General features: G+C 38.0%; 1 protein-coding gene across 1 annotated transcript; it reads left to right on the top strand.

The window, feature by feature from the left end:
- The first annotated feature begins 239 nt into the window (after positions 1-239).
- EXTL2 (exostosin like glycosyltransferase 2) lies at positions 240-19,843 on the top strand. Its single transcript, XM_034437353.3, has 5 exons — positions 240-859; positions 2,458-2,524; positions 11,526-11,953; positions 13,585-13,655; positions 17,493-19,843. Exons 2-5 carry the CDS (start codon positions 2,520-2,522, stop codon positions 17,982-17,984), a joined length of 996 nt encoding a protein of 331 aa, XP_034293244.2. The 5' UTR covers positions 240-859; positions 2,458-2,519; the 3' UTR covers positions 17,985-19,843.
- The last annotated feature ends 1,089 nt before the right edge of the window (positions 19,844-20,932 follow it).

Here is a 20,932-nt window from a genome sequence, read left to right as displayed (position 1 = left end):
TTTTCACACAGTCAGCCAACTGTTTAAGCTGGATTTGTCATTTTTATCCACCTATCAAGTCCTTCCCAAGGCCCTGGAATAGGCAGATGTTATATGATGATGTTAAAAGTAGGTTGCAGGACATAAACTGTTCCAAGTAAAGCTGTCTTTTGCAAATGATTTACAGTGATTTTGTCAACGCTGATAGTGTTCCAGTGTTGCTCCATTCCCATTTTGGAATTGCACCGGAAGTGCCTCTCACTACCCTTGCTTTTTTTTGGCCATAGTCGTTCTATTTCTATTTGTAGATCTTTGTATTAAGGCAGATCTTTGTATGATTATCAAAAGGACTTCCTTTTAATAAAATGCATGAAAAGGTGTTACGAGACTCCTCCTGAATTTTGCCTGCCCTGGGCTTAACACGGCTTTCCTCCTACAGCCTTTCCAGAATAGGGGAGGCTGCAATAAGGAGGGGGCGCCCAAAACAGGCTTTACGATTGGGGGTGGGGGGCGCGGGGATCTAGTTGGGGAAAAGAAAAAAGGGACGGAAATCCCTTCTATACCCGCAAAATTATTATTGGTGACTTGCCCCGATCGCGTTGGCAAAAGCCGGAGCCTAGAGGAGGGGCGCTTTCCCTCAACAGGAAGCACTGGGAATCAAAAAAGGAAGGGACTGCGGGGACCGGGTCCAGCCCCCTTTTGCGTTCCTCTCACGTTGCGATGGATGTTTTTTTAATTGCGATTGAATCGTGCGGTGCAGCGCTAGACGGGTTGCAAGTCGGAAGCGACGCCTTTTGAGAACGGCTCCCTAATTCCCGAGGCGATCGCTCCTGCTGATATGTGAACTCGCTCTCGGGCCTCGGCCTCCCCTTGGTTGCAGGTGAGCAGGGGACCCTCCGAAGCTGTGATTGTGGTTAAGAAGCTATGCAGTGTCGTATACGTGGCCCGGGGTGGGTGGGTGGCCAAGAAGAAATATTTTGGGGTTCCGTAGAGGGGTCCAGGAAGAGCCATAAACCGAGGGGCTCAAAAAGAAAATATTTGGTTCAAGCAATAGCCTTCGGGATCTTTTTGCTTGGATCTCACTCGTTTTGCATTTCTTTCGTGGACTTGCATGGGGACGAGAAAAATAAATAGCTGTAGGATGTTGCGGAGATTTCATAATGCCAGGAAAAGAAATTGTATATTCGTCTCTGCGTCACTGACAACCCTTTCATACTGTATATCCTAAACAGCTTCTTACGGACTTAGACGTCTATAAAATAATGCTTTGGTCTAGATTAGAATGTATTAAAAATAGGAGGGTAGCCCCCTAAAAAAGAGAGGTGCTTTGATGCAGGGTTAGCTGCAGCAACCACAGTCTTTCCACACAATTGTACCTACCATATCCTTAGCTTTTAGGGAAACTCATAGATGATTATTCAGAAATAAGCCTTCCCCATGCTCATTCCCTCCACATATCTTGGACTCATCCTGCGAATTCTGGGATTTGAAGTCCAATACCCAGAGTGCGACAGTTATGGAAAGGTGCTCCAAAAGAACTCATCAAACGCACGTTGGCTTATTTATTTATATGTTTGATGGATTCATATCCTGCCTTTGGTACAGGAGGGAAAGGCAGTGTGCACCGTGCTCCTTATACCATGCAGCTTTGTATTACTGTCATATTTAACACACAACTCTTGTGGTCTGAAGTTTTGTAAACACACACGTTTGGGACTGAAACCTACTGAGATTGTTTAGTATTTCTTCCAGAGTTGTATAATATGAAACTGCAAATAGAAAATATTAAGCACACACATTCATGGTCTAAACAGGTGAGAGTATCATAAAACCCAAGGACAAATTTTCAATAAACACTTTTGTCCTAAATCAATTGCCTTGCTTCAAGATGATTCAGAAAAATACTAACAAAGAACCTATTCCTATCTGTACCCTCTCTAACAATATTGTCAGGTTTTTTTGTGCAAGAGAGGCTACCAGTCATAGGTAACCTTAAAATAAGGACTGATAAATGCTTTGATCTAGATGTGATGTGTCAGCAAAAAAATTAAAACCATCTGGTGAACAAGACAGAACATTCAGTTGAAAATAGTTTGTCTGTTTTTGTTTACTAAATGTGTGGTCTGTTTGGAAGTAAGTTTACATTCAGAGGCTCTCATTATAGAAGTCGCCGTGTAATGAAGACATGAATGCATATTTTGGCAGAAAGATGTACAAAAACAAAGATGTCAGATCTTGTCTCTTTGCAGTGATAGACTGTAGAATTATTAACAACATCTAACAGGCACACTTTGAATGGAAAAGGCTTTGCCTACAAATGTCTTTGCTAGATCCTATTATCTTGTGCCTGTATGCAAGTTAGAAATTCAGGGAATTGCAGTCTCAGTACATTGAGAGGTCATCAAACTGGGGAAGGATAGCATAGCTCCTAAAGCAATATGACAATGCCTAATTTTGAGTTATTTCATTTTCCAACAGAAGTAAAGTTTATCCTAAACCAAGAACCCTGATAAATACAGAAAAAAACTTCCTTTGCAGGAATGAGGTGAGTTCAACCAAATAGGATTCCTCTGTTAGATTGCTTTTTATGCTTTTTAGAAATTAAAACATTATTTGTTTCTAATGCCTAGAGGAAAAACATAGCATTCTCCATGTTTAAATATTTAGAAATGTTACTGCTGCTTGGCTTCCTACACAGAAATATTTGGATTGATTTGCTGAACCACAGTGTATACCTCATTTATATATTAATTATCAGTCACTTAATCCACTGCATAATCTCTTCATTGGAAATTATGGACCATAATCTACCTTGCTTGTCTACTGCCAGAGGCAGATTTTTTTAGATGTCTCAAATCTAGGCCTGAGAGAGAGTGACTCTTCCAAAGTTACTCAGCCAGCACTCATGCCTAAAGAATATTAGAATTTGGGTATACTTATTCCTAATCCCGGGAGGCGGTAGCTCAGTGGGTAAAACACTGAGCTTGTCGATCAGAACGTCGGCAGTTCAGTGGTTCGAATCCCTAGTGCTACGTAACGGGGTGAGCTCCTGTTACTTGTCCCAGCTTCTGCCATCCTAGCAATTCGAAAGCACATAAAAAATGCAAGTAGAAAAATAGGGACCACTTCGGTGGGAAGGTAACAGCGCTCCGTGTGCCTTCGGCGTTTAGCCACATGACCACGGAGACGTCTTTGGACAGCACTGGCTCTTTGGCTTAGAAACGGAGATGAGCACCGCCCCTAGAGCCGGAAACGACTAGCACGCATGTGCGGGGAAACCTTTACTTTAGCTGTTCCTAATCCAGAAACACTTTAACCATCACAAAGTTGAACATTTATTTTAGCAGATGGTACTTCTTTATTTTAAATTTATTTCTTAGATTTATATCTTGTCTTTCCTCTAAGAGCTGAAAGAGTCTTATATTAATATATGTCTTCATTTTATCTTCATAAGAGCATATCTGTGAAGTAGGTAGGTAAGAGAGAATGGCACTGGCCTAATCAGTTGAACATTAGCTTTCCCATCCTGACAAACACTAGAACTATTATATTGTACTATCTCTTAATATTTGGGAATTGATACTTAACTGAGTTATTAAATTATCTCTTCAGTCATAATCTAAATGAATTGACTGGGTTCACATAACATGTTGAGCCACAAAAAAAAAAAAAAAATTAACCAAGGTTGAAAGAAACAAAAAACTGCTAGATTTTTAACCTGTTTAACCATGTTATGTGAACCCAGCAGTTAATAATTAACTTGTGCAGAAGTTAAAACATTTTCTAGAAGATATTTCCAAAAATGCTTTGGGCAATTTTCCCAATCGAGTATTCTTCAGGTATGATAGGATTATAACTGCTGGAATAATCAATACGTATGGGAGTTGTAATTGTACACATCTAAAGTGCACCAGGTTAGAAAGAACTTGCACACATTATAGAAACTGTATCTTTGTTTCATGTGTAACTTTGATGTGTTATCATCCGTCTTTTAGAAGCCAAGATTGCTTATCATCCTAGGATACCCACAGCAAGTAATATGATCTCCAGTAACTCACAACAGTTCTTCATTGGGCAAGGGGTTGTGAGAATTCTTCATTATACATGGTGCCCAATTAAGTTTCCTATTCATTAATAGCACATGTATAATGAAACTGCATTGCACTGTAATTTCAGGTTAGTTTGAAATTTGTCTTTGGTCTTGATTTGAAGATTACTGTTTGATCTGCAGTTATTTTGTCACTGTGTTTTTGCAAGAATACATATTTAATCATCCAGTGGTTGAAAGTTTGATGATTCCCCCAGTTTTTCTCCAATGCCTCTAGAAATTTACCCCAAAGTTTTTGTTATTGATTCCACAGCTCCTTGTTGTTGTACCTAGTGCATACTTATCATGTTTTGTTGGTGTTACTGCCTTTGAGTCATCTTCATAATAACCTATACCTTTCTTTAAAATTGTGGTGCTTTGGCCTTTCAAACTATTTGCTGTTGAAAAACTGTGATTTCTTCCCCACCTCCACCCCCCCCATGCATTATAGGTACAGAACTAAAGGTGATGTACAAGCCAGTATCAGATATTGATTAGTGAAGTGTCTGTTATAATATTGCAGTGGTGAAGGGAGGTAGATTGGGATATATTAAATTATATTGTTTTAATACCAGCATACATCCTCTCTTTTTTTTTTTTTCAAAATTAGGCTTAGAGAAGACGTCCTAAGAAGTCAAAGTTGGGGAGGGGGGTTAGAGAAAAACTGCAGTTTCAGTTTTAAAAATAAGGCAAAAATTAACTTGGATCTGTCCTTTGCCTTAAGTGAACAGTGTCTAAATTGTTGCATTGCATTGTAATAGTTCAAGCTTGAAATCCATCCAATATTGTCCTAAAGTACTGCACTGTTATAAGCCTTATTCCTTGTTATTATTGTTTTCAGTTGTCAAACTTCATACCTGAATTCATCAGTAAGTCTTAGCTCTCAACTACCGTGTTTCCCCGAAAATAAGACCTTGTCTTATATTTTTTTGAACCCTGAAATAAGCGCTTGGCCTTATTGCCATGCGTTCAAAAGCCCAATTGGGCTTATTATCAAGGGATGTCTTTTTTTCGGGAAACAGGGTAGACTATAACTGAAAAACTAATCTTGTCCCAATGAATATGCAGATTGTGAATATGTAGCTAGTCTGTGCTCAGGTTTATCGAAAATACAATGAGAAGACTAGGGTTGCAGGGATTCCTGGGGATTGTTGATGGTGACTTGCACCGTTGTTGTCTTTGATAGATCCTGAGTACAAAAGCTGACCAGCAAAAGTTTCAACCTAACAAGAAGTGGAACAGACTAAGTAGGCAAAGCATATTTGTGTGCAGTAGAGGAAGATACTCATGGCATCATTATTGATTAAGGCCTATAGTGATTCAGTGCCCCCACCTTACAAAAGACAAAGTCTTTTAGCATCTGGCATTTTGCAGTACTTACCCTCTAGCACTGCTGATACTAATGGCAATGATTCAATTTGATATGCAATGCAGTAAGAAATTATAGAGTTTCCTGTTTTACACAGACAATGAAAAGTGTTAATTTGAATATCAAACTCATCAATAGATCTTAAATTATGTCTTATTTTTTAGAAACAAAACAAGACATCTTATTTAGGAACTGTGTTCTGTTTATTTAAAAAAAGGCTTAATCCAATATCTTATAATAGCTATTTTGGGGAAGAGGTTATTACATATATAATTGTGAAACAAGATTTAATATTCTCAAATGTTGGTATTTTTCTGAATGATAATACCTTTGTATGGAAGTTGACACTAGAAGAAAAAGAATGGATTGGCTATATGCTCTGCTTACAGCTAAAAGACTAAAACAGCTCTATGGTTTGTGGAGATTTTATTAGCAATATACAGATGAATTACTTACTAACAGAGGTTAGCTATTATCATGAAATATAGCTACCATTTATTGAAATGTGTGTGTAGAATTTTCATTTTCTTGCAAGGACAGGGCCTGCTTTTTTTCAGAACAGCAGAGTATTCATTTAATGGTTGTGATAGGGATTCATCAACTAGCTTGTTGCCTGATCTAATGCTGTGGTCTAAAAGAGAGTCACTGGCCCAAAGTCACCCAGCCAATTTTCATGCCTAAGGCAGGACTAGAACTCAGGGTCTCTTGGTTTCTAGCCTGGTGCCTTAATCATTAAACTAAATTGGCTTTCAACCTAGTATTGATTGATTGGTTTGGATAGGAATTGACTGATTGGCTTGTTGCCCAAGCTTGACATTGTGGGCTGAGAGAGAGGGTAGAATATCTATGAATATATGCCTTGTATATTTTTGTTCACCTGTCCACCTAGCAATTCGAAAGCATGCAAATGCGAGTAGATAAATATATACCACTTCAGCCTCATCATATAGTCATGCTGGCACACAACAACAGAAATATCTTTGGACAATGCTCCACTTAGAAACGGAGATGAGCACCGCCCCTAGAGTTGGATACAACCAGAAAGGGGAAACCTTTACCTTTATATTCTTTTCCTTTCTTTCTAAATTGCTTTTGTATTCTTTTTAACAGTTTGGGCTTCCTCCCTCCGTTCCTCTGTTGTATTACGTTTTACATTGATAAAAGCAAAACATGTTTCTAGCACAGTACAGAAGCTGGCATTGTGCAGATCACCAGTTTCTTCCGTAAGATTTCTTTAGCCACAATAAGGATCCCACTGTGATGGTAAAAAGCAGTTCACCATCTGATGAATGGATGTTTTGCGATCAGCAAACCATGGCAGCCATTTTGTAAGAACACCTACTGGTTGCTTTCAGAATGTTATGTGGTTCCTACCTCAAAAGCGCTGTCTATCTCTGGTTATGAACACAAGCATTTTCTCTCCATTTTCTTTTTGGTTTAGCTTTTCATTTCTCTGTCCTATCCTCAGCCTATTTTCTTGGCTTACTGTTTGATCAAGGCCTTGCTTTATTCATTGGATTTCATTTATCATATCTATATACCACGTTGATGTGGTTCAAAGCAGCATGCATTATTATCTCCCCATCACAGGAGTTGTTGGTAGAGATAGGGCCTGAGCAAAAGTTACCAAATAAGCATCATAGCTCAAGTGAAGGTTTGAATCTAGATGTCTTTTTGCCTAATCTGGTAATCTAATCATTATACAACCTTAAATTTTCTTTGAAACCTCTCCTTTGAGTTGAAGTGAGCACCTGAACCCTGAGCAGTTTCTTTCTGATGTCAGTCCCACTATTATGCTAGATTATAACATTTTATAATTCTATATACACCTCCCCCAAATGTTGCAGTCTACTGTCGCATAAATCTTTTTTGCATAGAATTTTATGTAAATTGTTCCTGTTCTGAAAATAGCATCCTGCTATTCCTCACTCAGCACATATTTGTTCAGATGAAAATATTATGTATCTGTTAATTCATATGCACCCGTTATATACTCTTGAATCACCTTGGGCCTTCATCAGTAAGCTATCTAAATTTAAATTCTTACTTCTTCATTGAATAGCTCTCCTTGATGAAGTAACCCAAATGGTGTGGGACATAAAAGCGTACCTATTACTTAAAGTATTATGTGCCAAAGGTTATGAATGGTCCTTTGCCAGTTTTGTGTTATTTCCTCATTGATATTAAGAATGCCTGTTCTGAAATAATAGACTGAATGATGTACAGATAGTCATCCATTTACAATTGGTTGCTTAGTGACCATTCAATGTTACAAGGGACCCAGAAAATGGGAATTACACCCTGGTACATGATCTCATTTTGGGTGCTTGGCAACCAGCCTGCATTTACAGTGCCTCTTTGTGGCTATGTGACTGCTCTTTGCGACATTTTTGCCAGAAACTGACATTTACTTCCGGTTTCTGGCAAAAACCAGCCCATAGTGAATATTAGGTTCACTTAAAGTTCACGTAATGACTGCTGCAAAAAAGGTTGTAAAATCAGTTCTGGTCACATGGTGACTGGCAATTTACGACCAAAATTGTGAGCTCAATTACAGTTGCAAGTTGAGGACTACCTATATTGCTTCCTCTTACAAAGGGTCTGGGATCCAATCTATAGAATCCATACCTGGATGATGATGAACAGCCCACAGAAATAATAGTGTCCTTTTAGCATCTATGTCAAATTTCTGTGATTTAGGGCAATTTCTGCTCACCATTTCAGAACCATCCCAGGAATATGCTGGTGGGAATAAATTTATGAGGTAGTGATCTGTGGTCAGTTGTAGACTATAGAATTTAATGATTGCTTAAAATGGTCCAGTTCATGTTCCAGATGGATCTGAATGTTCTTGCTGACTATTCTTGAGAAATTTCTTGTCTCTATCTACAATAATTTTTGCACTCTTTCGCTGATCTATGGACCAAATCCAGGTTCCAGGAAGTTGACATTATCATTTTAAAGCATCTTCTTTTCTTGAGCAAAACCCAATCAGCATCTTGGTTTATTAGGGAACCAAGCATAATGAAACAAATAAGGTTGTAGAGGAATACAGAGATAACTTTGAGGAAGGAATGCAAGATTTACTAAGTAAATGAAACTCAGTCCTGGGAAAGGAGAAAGTCTGGGAAAGAAATTCAAAATGACTTCAACTGGTTTCTGTTTTGTATAAGAAAAAGTATAAGAGGGATACTTGGCAGTTTTGTTTTTTTTTATACCTCATACTATAACAATAAAGTATCAGTAGTCCTTGTATTGTCTGTTCCATGATCTGACCTATCTTGAAGGTCGACATAGGAGAGGACAAATAAAGGAACACTCAAGATGAATAAAACTCAGCATATAATTATTAGAATTACCCAGTTCTATCACTTGCAGAAAAGGAACCTGCTCCCCTCCAGTCTCCAGCCGTGCTTGGCTGTTTGTATTCAGACACGAGTATATAAGGAGCCGTCAAAGGCTGACAGCTGCTGCTCCTGTTAGCCGAGCAGCCATTGCTGGTCGCAATGCTAGCAAACCTGTTAGAACAATGTTAGTGAAATAAATCCTGTTAGCTTTTACCTCAACCTGTCTTGCCTCAGTCTTTTCATCCCTAACTGGGACATAACAGAACCCCTTTTAAGGACCATTTAGTATCCTATTCTATGTCTGTCGACACAATAAAGAGAACATTCTTCTCTGACCCCATTGCAGTTCATAGGATAGCACATTGATGCTTTTCTGGTTTATGGGGCATCTCCTCCAAGATGTTGGGAGAAGAGAACCAGAGCAATCCAAATTTCCAAGGCTGATATAAATTCTTTGCAAACAAATTTGCTCAGATATTCCTCAACTTGGAATCCAGTGTTAGGTCAAGTAATAGAAAGATAATTAGACAACTACTCATCCTATTCATAGGGATTGTTTCCAGTGTGTGGATTTTGAGGACACGGAGAGATTATATGGAGAAGCAAGACTATTCCTGCTTGACTCTACATCAACAAATTAGACCACGGGTGTCAAACTCACCATGTCACGTTGTCATCACGTGATGTTTTGTGACTTTTTCCCATTTGCTGAGCTGGGGTGGGCATGGCCTGCGCATGACGCATCCGGCCCATGGGCTACCAGTTTTGACATCCCTGAATTAGACCATACAGTATAAAGATGACCCCAAAGTTAAGGCGTCATTAATGCCATCTTCTGGTTGGGATGTTTCCTATTTGCTTAAAGGGAATGGTTGTTAAAATATCCCCCTCTACTCACAAGATCGATTTGCTTCAGGCTAATCTCATATGTTCAGTTTTTGAGAATTGTGGCCTTTTTGATACACCAAACCCAAAAGGTTCGACGTCACTGCCATAAATTATGATATCCTTCTGTGCTGTCTGGTAGGATTGAATCTTAAAGTACAATCTGGTCCTTGCTATCATGCCGTATTCAGAAGTTGAAGCTGGGAGACAACTGCTCAGTGCAGTCATTACTTTGGATCATTATTTGATCCTGATGATGGATGTGATAAGAGAAACTAAGCTGAAATTAAACTCAGGCAAGAAGAAGATGCTGTTAATAAGGAGGAAACTAGAACTGGGGACTGAAGCAAAGTCTACTTTAGGTGGAGCTGTGCTGTCATAGAAGGAGCTTATCTACTGTTTGAGAATACTCTGTTTCATTCCCAGCTATAATTAAATATGTAGAGGATGGTTGTGGCCAGGAGTGTGTTTACAAAACTATTAAGTGATACATTAATTGCATCTCTTTCTAAGCTGCTTAGATTTGGTGACAGTCATCCTTGTTTTAGTTGCAATCTATTGTGACTATTGCAATGAGCTTGAAAAGTGTCTGGAAATTAAAATGGGTGTAAAAATGTAAAGTTCAGGTATCTTATACTCCCTATGTTGAAGAATCTGCACTTGTCCAATCTACCCATTGTCTGTTGGGCATAATTGAAGGTGTTGGTGTTGATTGTTAAAAATCTAAACAACTTACGGCCTGACTTAGGAATGAACATCTCATCTGCTATGAACATGCCTGATAATATAGACTAGTAACAGAGAGACTTTTAAATATATGTCACTGACTAAAGCCTGTACACTTGATATATGGGAGAGGGACTTTTCTGTGCTCTTACTCTCTGAATATGGAATGTGCTTACTCTCTGAGTATTTAGAAAATAGCACGGACGTATTACTTTTCGCCGTGCAATCAAAACATTTCTTTTTCAGCAGGCCAGCCTGGCCTAACCTCTCTTTTAAACTTTTAAATTTTTAAAAAATGTTAAATTTTAAATTTGTCTTAAGAATTTGGGGTGTTTTAAATTTTATTTTCCTGGCCAAATTATTTAATTGTATTTTAATGCTTTTTAACATTTGTATTATATGTATTTTTTCTGGCTGTTCACCGCCCTGAGTCCTTCGGGAGTTGGGCGGTATACAAATTCAAATAATAATAATAATAATAATAATAATAATAATAATAATAATAATAATACTTCCACAAATCCTTTAAAATAATAGTTGATTTTAATGCCATGTTCTATTTTTTATATTTTCATTCAAATTATTGCAAGGCATGTTGGTGTATAAGAAGAAAGACTCAGTATATATTTAATAAATAAATGTGCAGATTGATCTATCCTTGGTTTATTATTTTATTACTACATACGGTATGGAGATCATCAGGCTAAGCTGAAGTTACCTTGGTTGGAAGGAACCTCAGTCTTGATGACTAGTAAACTACCAATATGTGCTCGAATGTGAGAAGTGAGTATGCTATTAGTAAGCCATCAAAAGACCAAGGCGAACCATCCATCCCAGACGGCTGAAGGTCATCTACAAGCATGATTAATGTTATGAAGTCCAACTAAAACAGTCCAACTCAAGCTATACAATCAATCCTGGTCTTCTATACAGTTGAAGAATTGTGTAGTTGTTAGATTATACTTTGGATATGGCAAGTTGGGAATGCTTTGCTTTCATTTCCTAAATTTCGAGCAGCCAACTTAAAGAAACTGCTTAGCCCTTGTATTAGTGTTAATTTTATATATAGCATTATGATCATGAATGATTGACTAACTTTCACCTCTTGTGTCTTTTTTTAAAAATAATTAAGGTTTTACCATACCTGCAAGCTACCTGGAAGAATTATGGGTATCCGGCTACTTCACTTTTCTTCTATAGTGATTTTTTTGCTGCTTCTGGTGGCAGGTGCATTAACAGCTTTACTACCTAATATTAAGGAAGATAAAATGATCACTCTGCGAAGGGAGAGAAAATCCCAAAGCCAGTTGGCTTCAGATTCATTTACTCTTATTATGCAGACATACAATAGAACAGACTTGCTCTTGAAGCTTTTAAATCACTATCAAGCCATGCCTCACCTACAAAAAGTGATAGTTGTGTGGAATAATGTTGGGGAGAAAGCACCTGAAGAAACATGGAATACTTTGGGACCTCATCCTGTCCCTGTCATCTTCAAAGTGCAAACCGTAAATCACATGAGGAATAGACTTCAGGTTTTCCCGGAGCTGGAAACAAAAGGTAATTATTGTCTCTCTTATTATCTCTTTCTACTTCTACATCAGTAATGATTACGGCTTATAGTACAATAAAGGAATTATTGATGAAAGGGAGGAGTAGTTATTAAAGAATAATTCATGCAGCACGCAAGGTATGTGAGAAAGACCTTGAAAAGGGGTGAAGGGATGCCTAGATAATGATTAGATAAGATATACCAGGTTTGCCAGAGCTATATAACGGGCAGAGAAAGAATGGACCATCCCTCCAAACTTCTCAGACTGTAAGAGGCAGCAGGAGATTTGTACAGGTAGTCCTAAACTTAGAACAGTTCATTTAATAACCATTCAAAGTTACAACGGCACTGAAAACAGTGACTTATGACCCTTTTTCACATTTATGACTGTTGTAGCACCCCCGTGGTCACATTATCAAAATTCAAAGGCTTGGCAGTTGACTCATATTTATGATGCTTTCAATGTCCTGGAGTCATGTGATCTATCTTTTGCAACCTTCTGACAATCAAGGTCAATGGGAAAGCCAGATTCACTTAACAACTGTCTTACTAAGTTAATAACTGCAGTGATTCATTTAACAACTGCGGCAAGAAAGGTGGTAAAATGGGTCAAGATTCATATCTGTAGAGATTCTCTGTCCTCCAGGTCATGGTTGTCCCAAAGGTGCTTTTTCAGGAGGCAACTGGACTTTCTTGTTTTTTTCTTTTGAAGACGTTTCACTTCTCATCCAAGAAGCTTCTTCAGCTCTGACAGGATAGTGGGGAATGGAAGGGTTTATGGAAGCTGTCTGCAAGGAATATAAATCCTTCCATTCCCCTCTATCCTGTCAGAGCTAAAGAAGCTTCTTGGATGAGAAGTGAAACGTCTTCAAAAGAAAAAACAAGAAAGCCCAGTTGCTCCTGAAAAAGCACCTTTGGGTCAAGATTCACTTAAAAACTGTCTCCCTTAACAACAGAAATTTTGGAGAAAGGAGAATGGTAAACACTTCTAATTGTGGTATATTCATAGAGTATGATCAAGATATAGATTGCAGCAATAGCAATAGCACTTAGACATATACCTCTTTACAGTGCTTTACAGCCCTCTCTAAGCGGTTTACAGAGTCAGCATATTGCCCCTAACAATCTGGGTCCTCATTTTACTTACCTCAGAAGGATAGAAGGCTGAGTCAACCTTGAGCCTGGTGGGATTTGAACTGCCAAATTGCAGGCAGACGGCAGTCAGCAGAAGTAGCCTGCAGTACTGCACTCTAACCACTGCGCCATCAAGGCTGCACCAATATATGAACCCGGCTTACACTTGAACTCATAAACGTTCTTACTACAGAGTTAAGCCCTATTGAACAAAGCAGAATCCATTTGAATATAAAAGCTTGAGTTCATGTTGCCCAGAACGAAACATTTCTTCTGTGATTGTTGGTATGATGAGATCCAGAGGCTTTTTCACTAATTATTCTTCATTTTTGGAACAAGAGAACGTTTTAGCCGCTGATAACATATTTCGGGTTCTCTTGAATTTGGCAAAATCCTGCCAAAGGGCAACTGTGTTTTCCAGTCACCATGAATATTGTTCAAACTGTTGTAAGTATTTTTCTCGGTAAATGTAGGCACTCATTAAAATGCATTTTTCTCCATTCAGCTGTTTTGATGATGGATGATGATACCCTAGTTAGCGCCTATGACCTAGTTTTCGCTTTCTCCATTTGGCAGGTAATGTTAGCATTCTGCTTTGCATGTTTATTTAGTACAAAAAGTGTTTTGAGTTATGTACTATACTGGTCTCCAAAGATCCTCCATGTACCCCTACTTAAAAATTACTCTTGCTTCCAGTCACATTTAGAAATTAGTTTCAAAGAAACACAGCATACATAGAGAGCTGTTTTTCTTAAAATTGGTGATTTTCAAAAATGCCAAGATTTTCTAAGGAGATTGTATGCTTGCTAGGTATGCGTCAGACACAGAAGGAATTCAGGTATGTTTTGAAATTCAGATTTATGTCAGATTTGACCAGCATACCAAAAGCTGAACTACACATCCGAAAATTTAACAGAGGGGCCAATTCTATATGTTTATTATGAGGTGCAAGAGACACATTTCCACTGTACCAGTGGAACAACTATCATGTCTTTTAATTGACAAGTCCCGGAAGGGAAAAGGAAAATACAGTAGAAAATACAGAAACAGTATATACAGTAACAACAATCCCCAAAAACACTGTTAGTGACCAGTAGTTGTTGACCATGTAGACAAAAACATCCATCCCTATAAAGAAACAGTTAATGCTGCTTTTTGATCCCAGGAAAAGAAATATTTGGCTTGCAAACTGCAAATAGCTGCAATGCGCACGTAGCACATTTGAATCTGAAGCACTGCATGGTCCTAACACAGCCCTAACACAGAAACCATACCAGATAGCTCACTGAGCAAGCACGCTGTCAGCCCTACTATGTAGACTAAACTAAGTAATCAGCTTCACAAAAAGACTAAAACTTTTTTTATTGAGATTGGCTATATCAATAAAAGAGTCTGATTATGCTTTATTCCCTACTGCCCTGCCCTTATACTCAGGAGAATTAAAGAGGTGACCGCCTGAGCCACTTCTGCATTTCTTCTGCCATGTTCTTCCACTTGTCTATTACTGGTAAAGGATGTGGCCTGTCTCTGTCAAGATCATCTGCTTTACTCTGTCTACACATACAGACTTCCGAGGATAAGATACACAGAATAGGAAAGTATTCTTTGAAGAAGCAGTTCAAAGGATGCAAGGAAATATCCTTGTAAGCCGCCTTGAATTGCCATGTACAAGTAGGCGGCAATATAAAATTTATAAATAAATAAAGCAAGCTGTTGTACCCACCTCCTCTAGCTCACAACATAGGGTGCAGGGTTGGGAATGAGAAGTCAAATATGAAACGAATACATTTAGTCCTTGGGCTATGACTATTCGTTCAGTGATGATTGAAAGTTAAGACTATATATATATATTGAAAGCAGAGATTTTTCTTTTGGGATTGATGAATAAATTGGAAAAAATTATGGCACTTTATATGTTGACTTCAGCAAGATATTTCTCTGTGGTAGAGAAGTATCTCTACCTGTGGTAGACCATTCTGTGGGTGCGTGTGTACATGTACACAAACATACATAGACACAAAAGAAAAATAACTGGCTTCAATTCTATATACGTCTTTAAAATCTTCTGTATTATTGTATGTAATTGAGTCCAAATTTTTCTGGCTTTTTTAAACATTCACCAAACATAATAAAATGTCCCTTCATCTTTGTTACATTTCCAACATATGTTTGAAGAACCTTTATACATCCTAGCCAATTTTTCGAGTGAATGTATCAACAATACAGCATTTGATAAAAATTCTCCTTAAGACTGTAATATTACTCTAAATTTCAGTTCTTTCAAGTACATATTCTTCCACTGATCCATGTGTATTATGTTTCTAGCAATAGCACTTAGACTTATATACTGCTCTATAATGCTTTACAGCACTCTCTGGGTGGTTTACAGAATCAGCATATTGCCCCCAACAATCTGGATCCTCATTTTACCAACCGCGGAAGGATGGAAGGCTAAGTCAACCTTGAGCCCATCAGGATCGAACTCCAGACCTTGGGCAGAATTAGCCTGCAACACTGCATTCTAATCACTGCACCACCATTTTAATCTATTTTATCATGCAGTTCTTCTCTTATTATTATTCTACATTCTCCTTGACAATATATCACTCAATCATTTATGTTTAATAATTTCCCTTCTATAAAATGCTTCTGTGCTGAGACCCAGAACGGTATTTTGGGGCACAGCCTACGTTTATATCTGTTCCGTATTCTCAGTATGTCAGGTTAAACAAAATGGTTTTTAAAATCTACGTTAACCTTAAGGCATCATACGGTAGATGCCACCCAAAGCTCAAATCATGCCTTTCTAACTCCAAAAGTCTCCTGTTTCTTAGCAACCTCTATTCTTTCATCCGGACCAAAGAGCAGGCAGCAAAATATGATTTCAAATTAAGTGTGCCAGTCCTCCTTTCTTTTGTATCTTGCAACACCTTATATTTAACTCATGGTTTTCCCCTCTGCCATACAAATATAGATATTAGCAGTATTTTTTCCCACATTTGACTCAAACTGAATTCATTACAATTCTGCATGTATCTTGAGAGTTGGTATAGCATACAGGTAGTCCTCGACTTCCAACAGTTCATTTAGTGACTGTTCAAAGTTACAATCGCATTGAAAAAAGGGACTTATGACCATTTTTCACAGTTATGAACTTTGCAGCATCCCCACAATCATGTGATCAAAATTCAGATGCTTGGCAACTGGTTCCTATTTATGACCGTTGCTGTGTCCCAAGGTTGTGGGATCTCCTTTTGTGACCTTCTGACAAGCGAAGTCAGTGGGGAAGCCAGATTCAGTTAACAACTGGGTTACTAACTTATCAACTGCAGTGATTCACTTAACAACTATGGAAAGAAAAGTCGTAAAATGGGGCAAAACTCACTTAACAACATAAATTTGGGGCTAGTTGTATTCGTAAGTCGAGGACTATCTTTAGTAACACCAATTCTAAAAGGCAAGCAGACCCTAATTCAAATCTTACTTATGCTGTGATCTCCCCTTGTCCCTTAGGCAAGTATTTCAATTGCACGCTTTGGAAATTAATAATATTGGTACTTATAAGATAGTTGTTAGGATTACACTAGATCAGGGGTGTCAAACTAGATTTTTTTGGAGGGCCGGATCAGCATTGTAGTTGTCCTTTGCAGGCTGGCGGGAGGGGGGGGGAGATGGGCCGACCGGCTCCTGCAGTACCCTGCCAGCCAAAACTGGACACAGGGGGCCATGCGCACCCCCACAAACATTGTTTTCAGCCTGGATGACCTCCTGCAGCACTCTGCTGGCCAAAACGGGGTGGGGCCCCGCACGCGGGGGGGCATGGCCCGTTTTCATTAGCAGAGGCACTATGGGCCAGTTCTTTGCTATTTCCAGGCCAGCCCCGCGAGCCAAATCTAAGCACCCTGCAGGCTGAGTTTGACACCCCTGCACTAGATTATGAATTTGGTGCATTTTGAATATGTGAATTATTAGTTAAATTGGGATATTGCTGATGTGGAGCTCCCCACAAGACCAAACCTCTTCTGGATTTTCAGAAATAATCTCTAATGCTCAGTCTGGGAATGAGATATGGGAGAAAAAAATTAATCCTCTTTTTTTATAATATGGCACAGAAGACACACAAATGGCTGTAGAATACATAGACAAACTGGGCCCTACTGAGTGCATAAAACATGCCAATATAAAAATCAGGGCTTTTTCTGAACTCTACTCATCAACTTTTAACTATGTGTCAGTTCTTGGCACAAAATGTGGTTAAATTTGCAGTGATAGTAAACTTGAATGTGGGGGACATCTTATAAACAAGTCTTGTTTATGTATACTTTTCTTATTGGGTCATAAATCTTTTGCAATTGTTTTTATTTGCAACCAGGCGCCCAATAGCAATATTATGATGTTTTTCTTTTCCTACAGCAATTTCCAGATCAGATTGTTGGATTTGTTCCCAGAAAGCACATCCCCAGCCCTGCAGGGATTTTCAGCTATGGGAGTTTTGAACTTCAGGGTCCTGTCATTGGTAATGGAGACCAATATTCAATGATCCTAATAGGAGCTGCCTTCTTCAACAGTGCATATCTAGAACTTTTTCAAAAGCAGCCTGAAACTGTGCACGCTATGATCGATGAGACTCAAAATTGTGACGATATCGCCATGAATTTCTTGGTAGCCAAGCATATTGGAAAGCCATCGGGTATGTTTGTGAAGCCAGTAGACATCAGGAATTTAGAAAAAGAAAGCAACAGTGGTTATTCTGGGATGTGGCACCGGGCAGAACACTTGCTGCAAAGGTCCTACTGCCTTAATAAATTGGCTAGCATCTACGGCAACATGCCTTTAAAATATTCTAATATTATGATTTCTCAGTTTGGTTTTCCAAACTATGCTAATCACAAGAATAAAGTATAAGAATATGCTCCAGTAAATGCTTCAACGTGCTTCTCGGCAATTCAAATAATATATCAATCAAGTAGGGAAGTCTGTCAAGAAATCTGTAGGGTACTCATTATTTGGAGCTAATTTCTGGAAGTGCTCTTTGGGGATGTAAAAGTCTGGGTGAAACATTCCATCTCTTGTACTCAGCATGTGAAAACTTTTTAGTTGGCTTCGCTATTTATCCCCATTTCAGGCAGCCTCTCCCCCACCCCCCACCCCCAACACTTGAATGCAGATTGTCCCAGAAAGCCATGTGCATTCACGTCATCGATGTTGCAAATATACAGTATCTCCAGCCACAGTGTGTAAGCCAACAACCATTTTTCATTTTCAGCCTGCCTGCCTGTTCAAATATGCCAATAAAAGGAAGCAATGCATAAATTCTCCATAAAATGGTAGCATTGTTTTTTCTTTACACATCTGTACAACGAGGCTACACTTGATTTTTATAGCAGATATTGCTCCAGTGACACTCAATAGTTTCACCCACAGAAATAATGAAATATTTTCTGTGGAATAACTTGATGATTTGAGAACATTTACAATAACATTATTTTCTTCCCCTATTCACAGATAAATAATATTTAAAAAAAAAACATGGTGAAATATTTGACACAAATACATTATCTTGATCTTGAGACATGTGAAGAGTTTGCCCTCATCTTCCACTAATCTTTAATAAAAAAATTTTGAATTTTGAAGGCAGTGCTATTTTATGTCTTAAGCCAAGAGCTAAATAATTTGCAGCGGTTTTTTTTTTAACATAATGATAAAATGTTTCTGAATTTATACAACTTATAATATCTAGGTGAATATTCAATCTGAAATCTTTCTGTAACTCTAAAATAAAATGTTTAATCCCTTGTCTATCGGTAAAAGCTAATAAAGGCAGTTACAAGATTGGGAATTTTTTCCATGCAAATCGTAATTCAGAATGCAGCACTTCTGACAGATATAGTGAAATTTGAAAAGCTCCTAGCATTTCAAGTTGCTATCTTCTCTGTAAACTACACATTTGTATATACAAGAACAGCAATTGTGTTTTCAACTCTATATACTCCATAGAAACCAAGTCTGAGATCTAGAGATCCTATATAATCCATATTCTTTTTTCTTTTCTTTTTTTTTTCTTTTTCAAAGAATCAAGCCCCCTCCATCCAAAGCTGTTCAATCCATATTTTAATATCCAACTTCTTTATACTGAATATTTGCCACTACCAAAAGAACCCCCCATTTTATCTGTGCAATATTTTGATCGGATTAAAAAGATTAAGCATAGATTACTATACAAAAGCTGCAGCCAACATCTGCAACAGTGATCTGGGGCAGCTCACAGTATGTTGGCAGAACATAGAGACCAAAGTAAGAAATTGTATCAAAGTTTACTCAGCCTACAATCAATATGAGTTCAATTGCAATTTTTTTTATTTGAATGCACATTTTTTTCAGGCTCGTGTATCTGAAACTGGTGGCTTATTGCTGCTTTCAAGTTAATAAAATGAATATTAGTATTTGGTTTGGGAACAGGTTGTGCTACCTTGTATATTAAGGTGCCATATTTGTGTTCATTCACTTAGGCTTATTCTGTATCTGAATTTGTATATTTCTTTTCCTTCTGCTCAATAATTTTCAATCTGTTGAAAAAAAAAATGTATGATTTAGAATTCAGTGGTTCCTGGAGATGTAACTGCCTAGTTCAGTTGTATTTTGATGTATTTTGTAAATTCAGAAGTTGCACATTTTTCTCTTTTATAGTCATATTGTTGGGATATTAGTTCTTTCATCTTTATTTTTTAAAAGAACTGCTAATAAAAATGTGTAATAATGAGAAATGTCTCATGGTTATTTATTGGCTGAAGAGCTGTATTATACAGAAAGTAGACTAATTCCTTCTTTTGTGCTCATATGCCAATGAATTCCAACTACTGGAATTAAATGTATATAAGATTACAGCTCTGAAGGTTGATTAGAAATGACTAAATTGTAATCTTTATCTAGGATTGTGCTATGTTATTTTAAATACAATACTGTAATGTCTTGGAAATAAAATCCTACTTCAGATTTATTTCCAAAGAAACATTATATGTCCACTGCACATTTCTTTATTCCCAGTGTTAAAATGAATACTCCCTAAGTATCTGAAGCACATTGTTCAAGGCCCTGTCTTAATGTAATTCATTCCAGCTAGAGGAGACATTAAGAGTCTTGGATTACCATTTAGCTATAGATCTATGATTTAGATTTCAGTAAAGCAAACCTGCCTTTCTGGTCCAAAATTCTCCAAAAGTTAAAGTCACTTTCAAGTTAAACTTTATTATTGATAACTTCATTTGTACAGCTGGATCAGAAGTGGGTTTCAGCAGGTTCTGACCAGTTCTGGAGAACTGGTAGCGGAAATTTTGAGTAGTTTGGAGAACCGGTAGTAAAAATGCTGATTGGCCCTGTCCCCATCTATTCTCTGCCCCCCAAGTCCCAGCTGATCGGGAGGAAATGGGGATTTTGCAGTAACCTTCCACTGGAGTAGGGTGGGAATGGTGATTTTACAGTATCCTTACCCTACTACGGACACCAAGCCACGGACACCAAGCCATGCCACGGACACCAAGCCACACCCACAGAACCAGTAGTAAAAAAAATTTGAAACCCACCCAGTGGATGACTTTCCTTCCCTCACTGAAATTAGTGAAAATTTAACAGATGTACATGGGCATCTCTATGTGTTTATATGTAAATACTCCCTTAAATTTAGTTATTATTTACTTAAAAGTCTGTGGAGATTCTCAGTCAATCAGGTCATAGTTCTCACAAAGATGCCTTTTCAGGAGGCAACTGGACTTTCTTGTTCTTTCTTCTGAAGACGTTTCACTTCTCATCCATATTATTTACCTGTTGGATTTTATATCTTGCCTTTCATCATGCAG

The sequence above is a fragment of the Pantherophis guttatus genome, chromosome 3 (genome assembly GCF_059756535.1).
Source record: "Pantherophis guttatus breed Tessera chromosome 3, ASM5975653v1, whole genome shotgun sequence".
Taxonomy (NCBI): Eukaryota; Metazoa; Chordata; class Lepidosauria; order Squamata; family Colubridae; genus Pantherophis; species Pantherophis guttatus.
The sequence above is the reverse complement of the archived record's forward strand: the minus strand, read 5'-3'. Positions and strand labels throughout refer to the sequence as shown.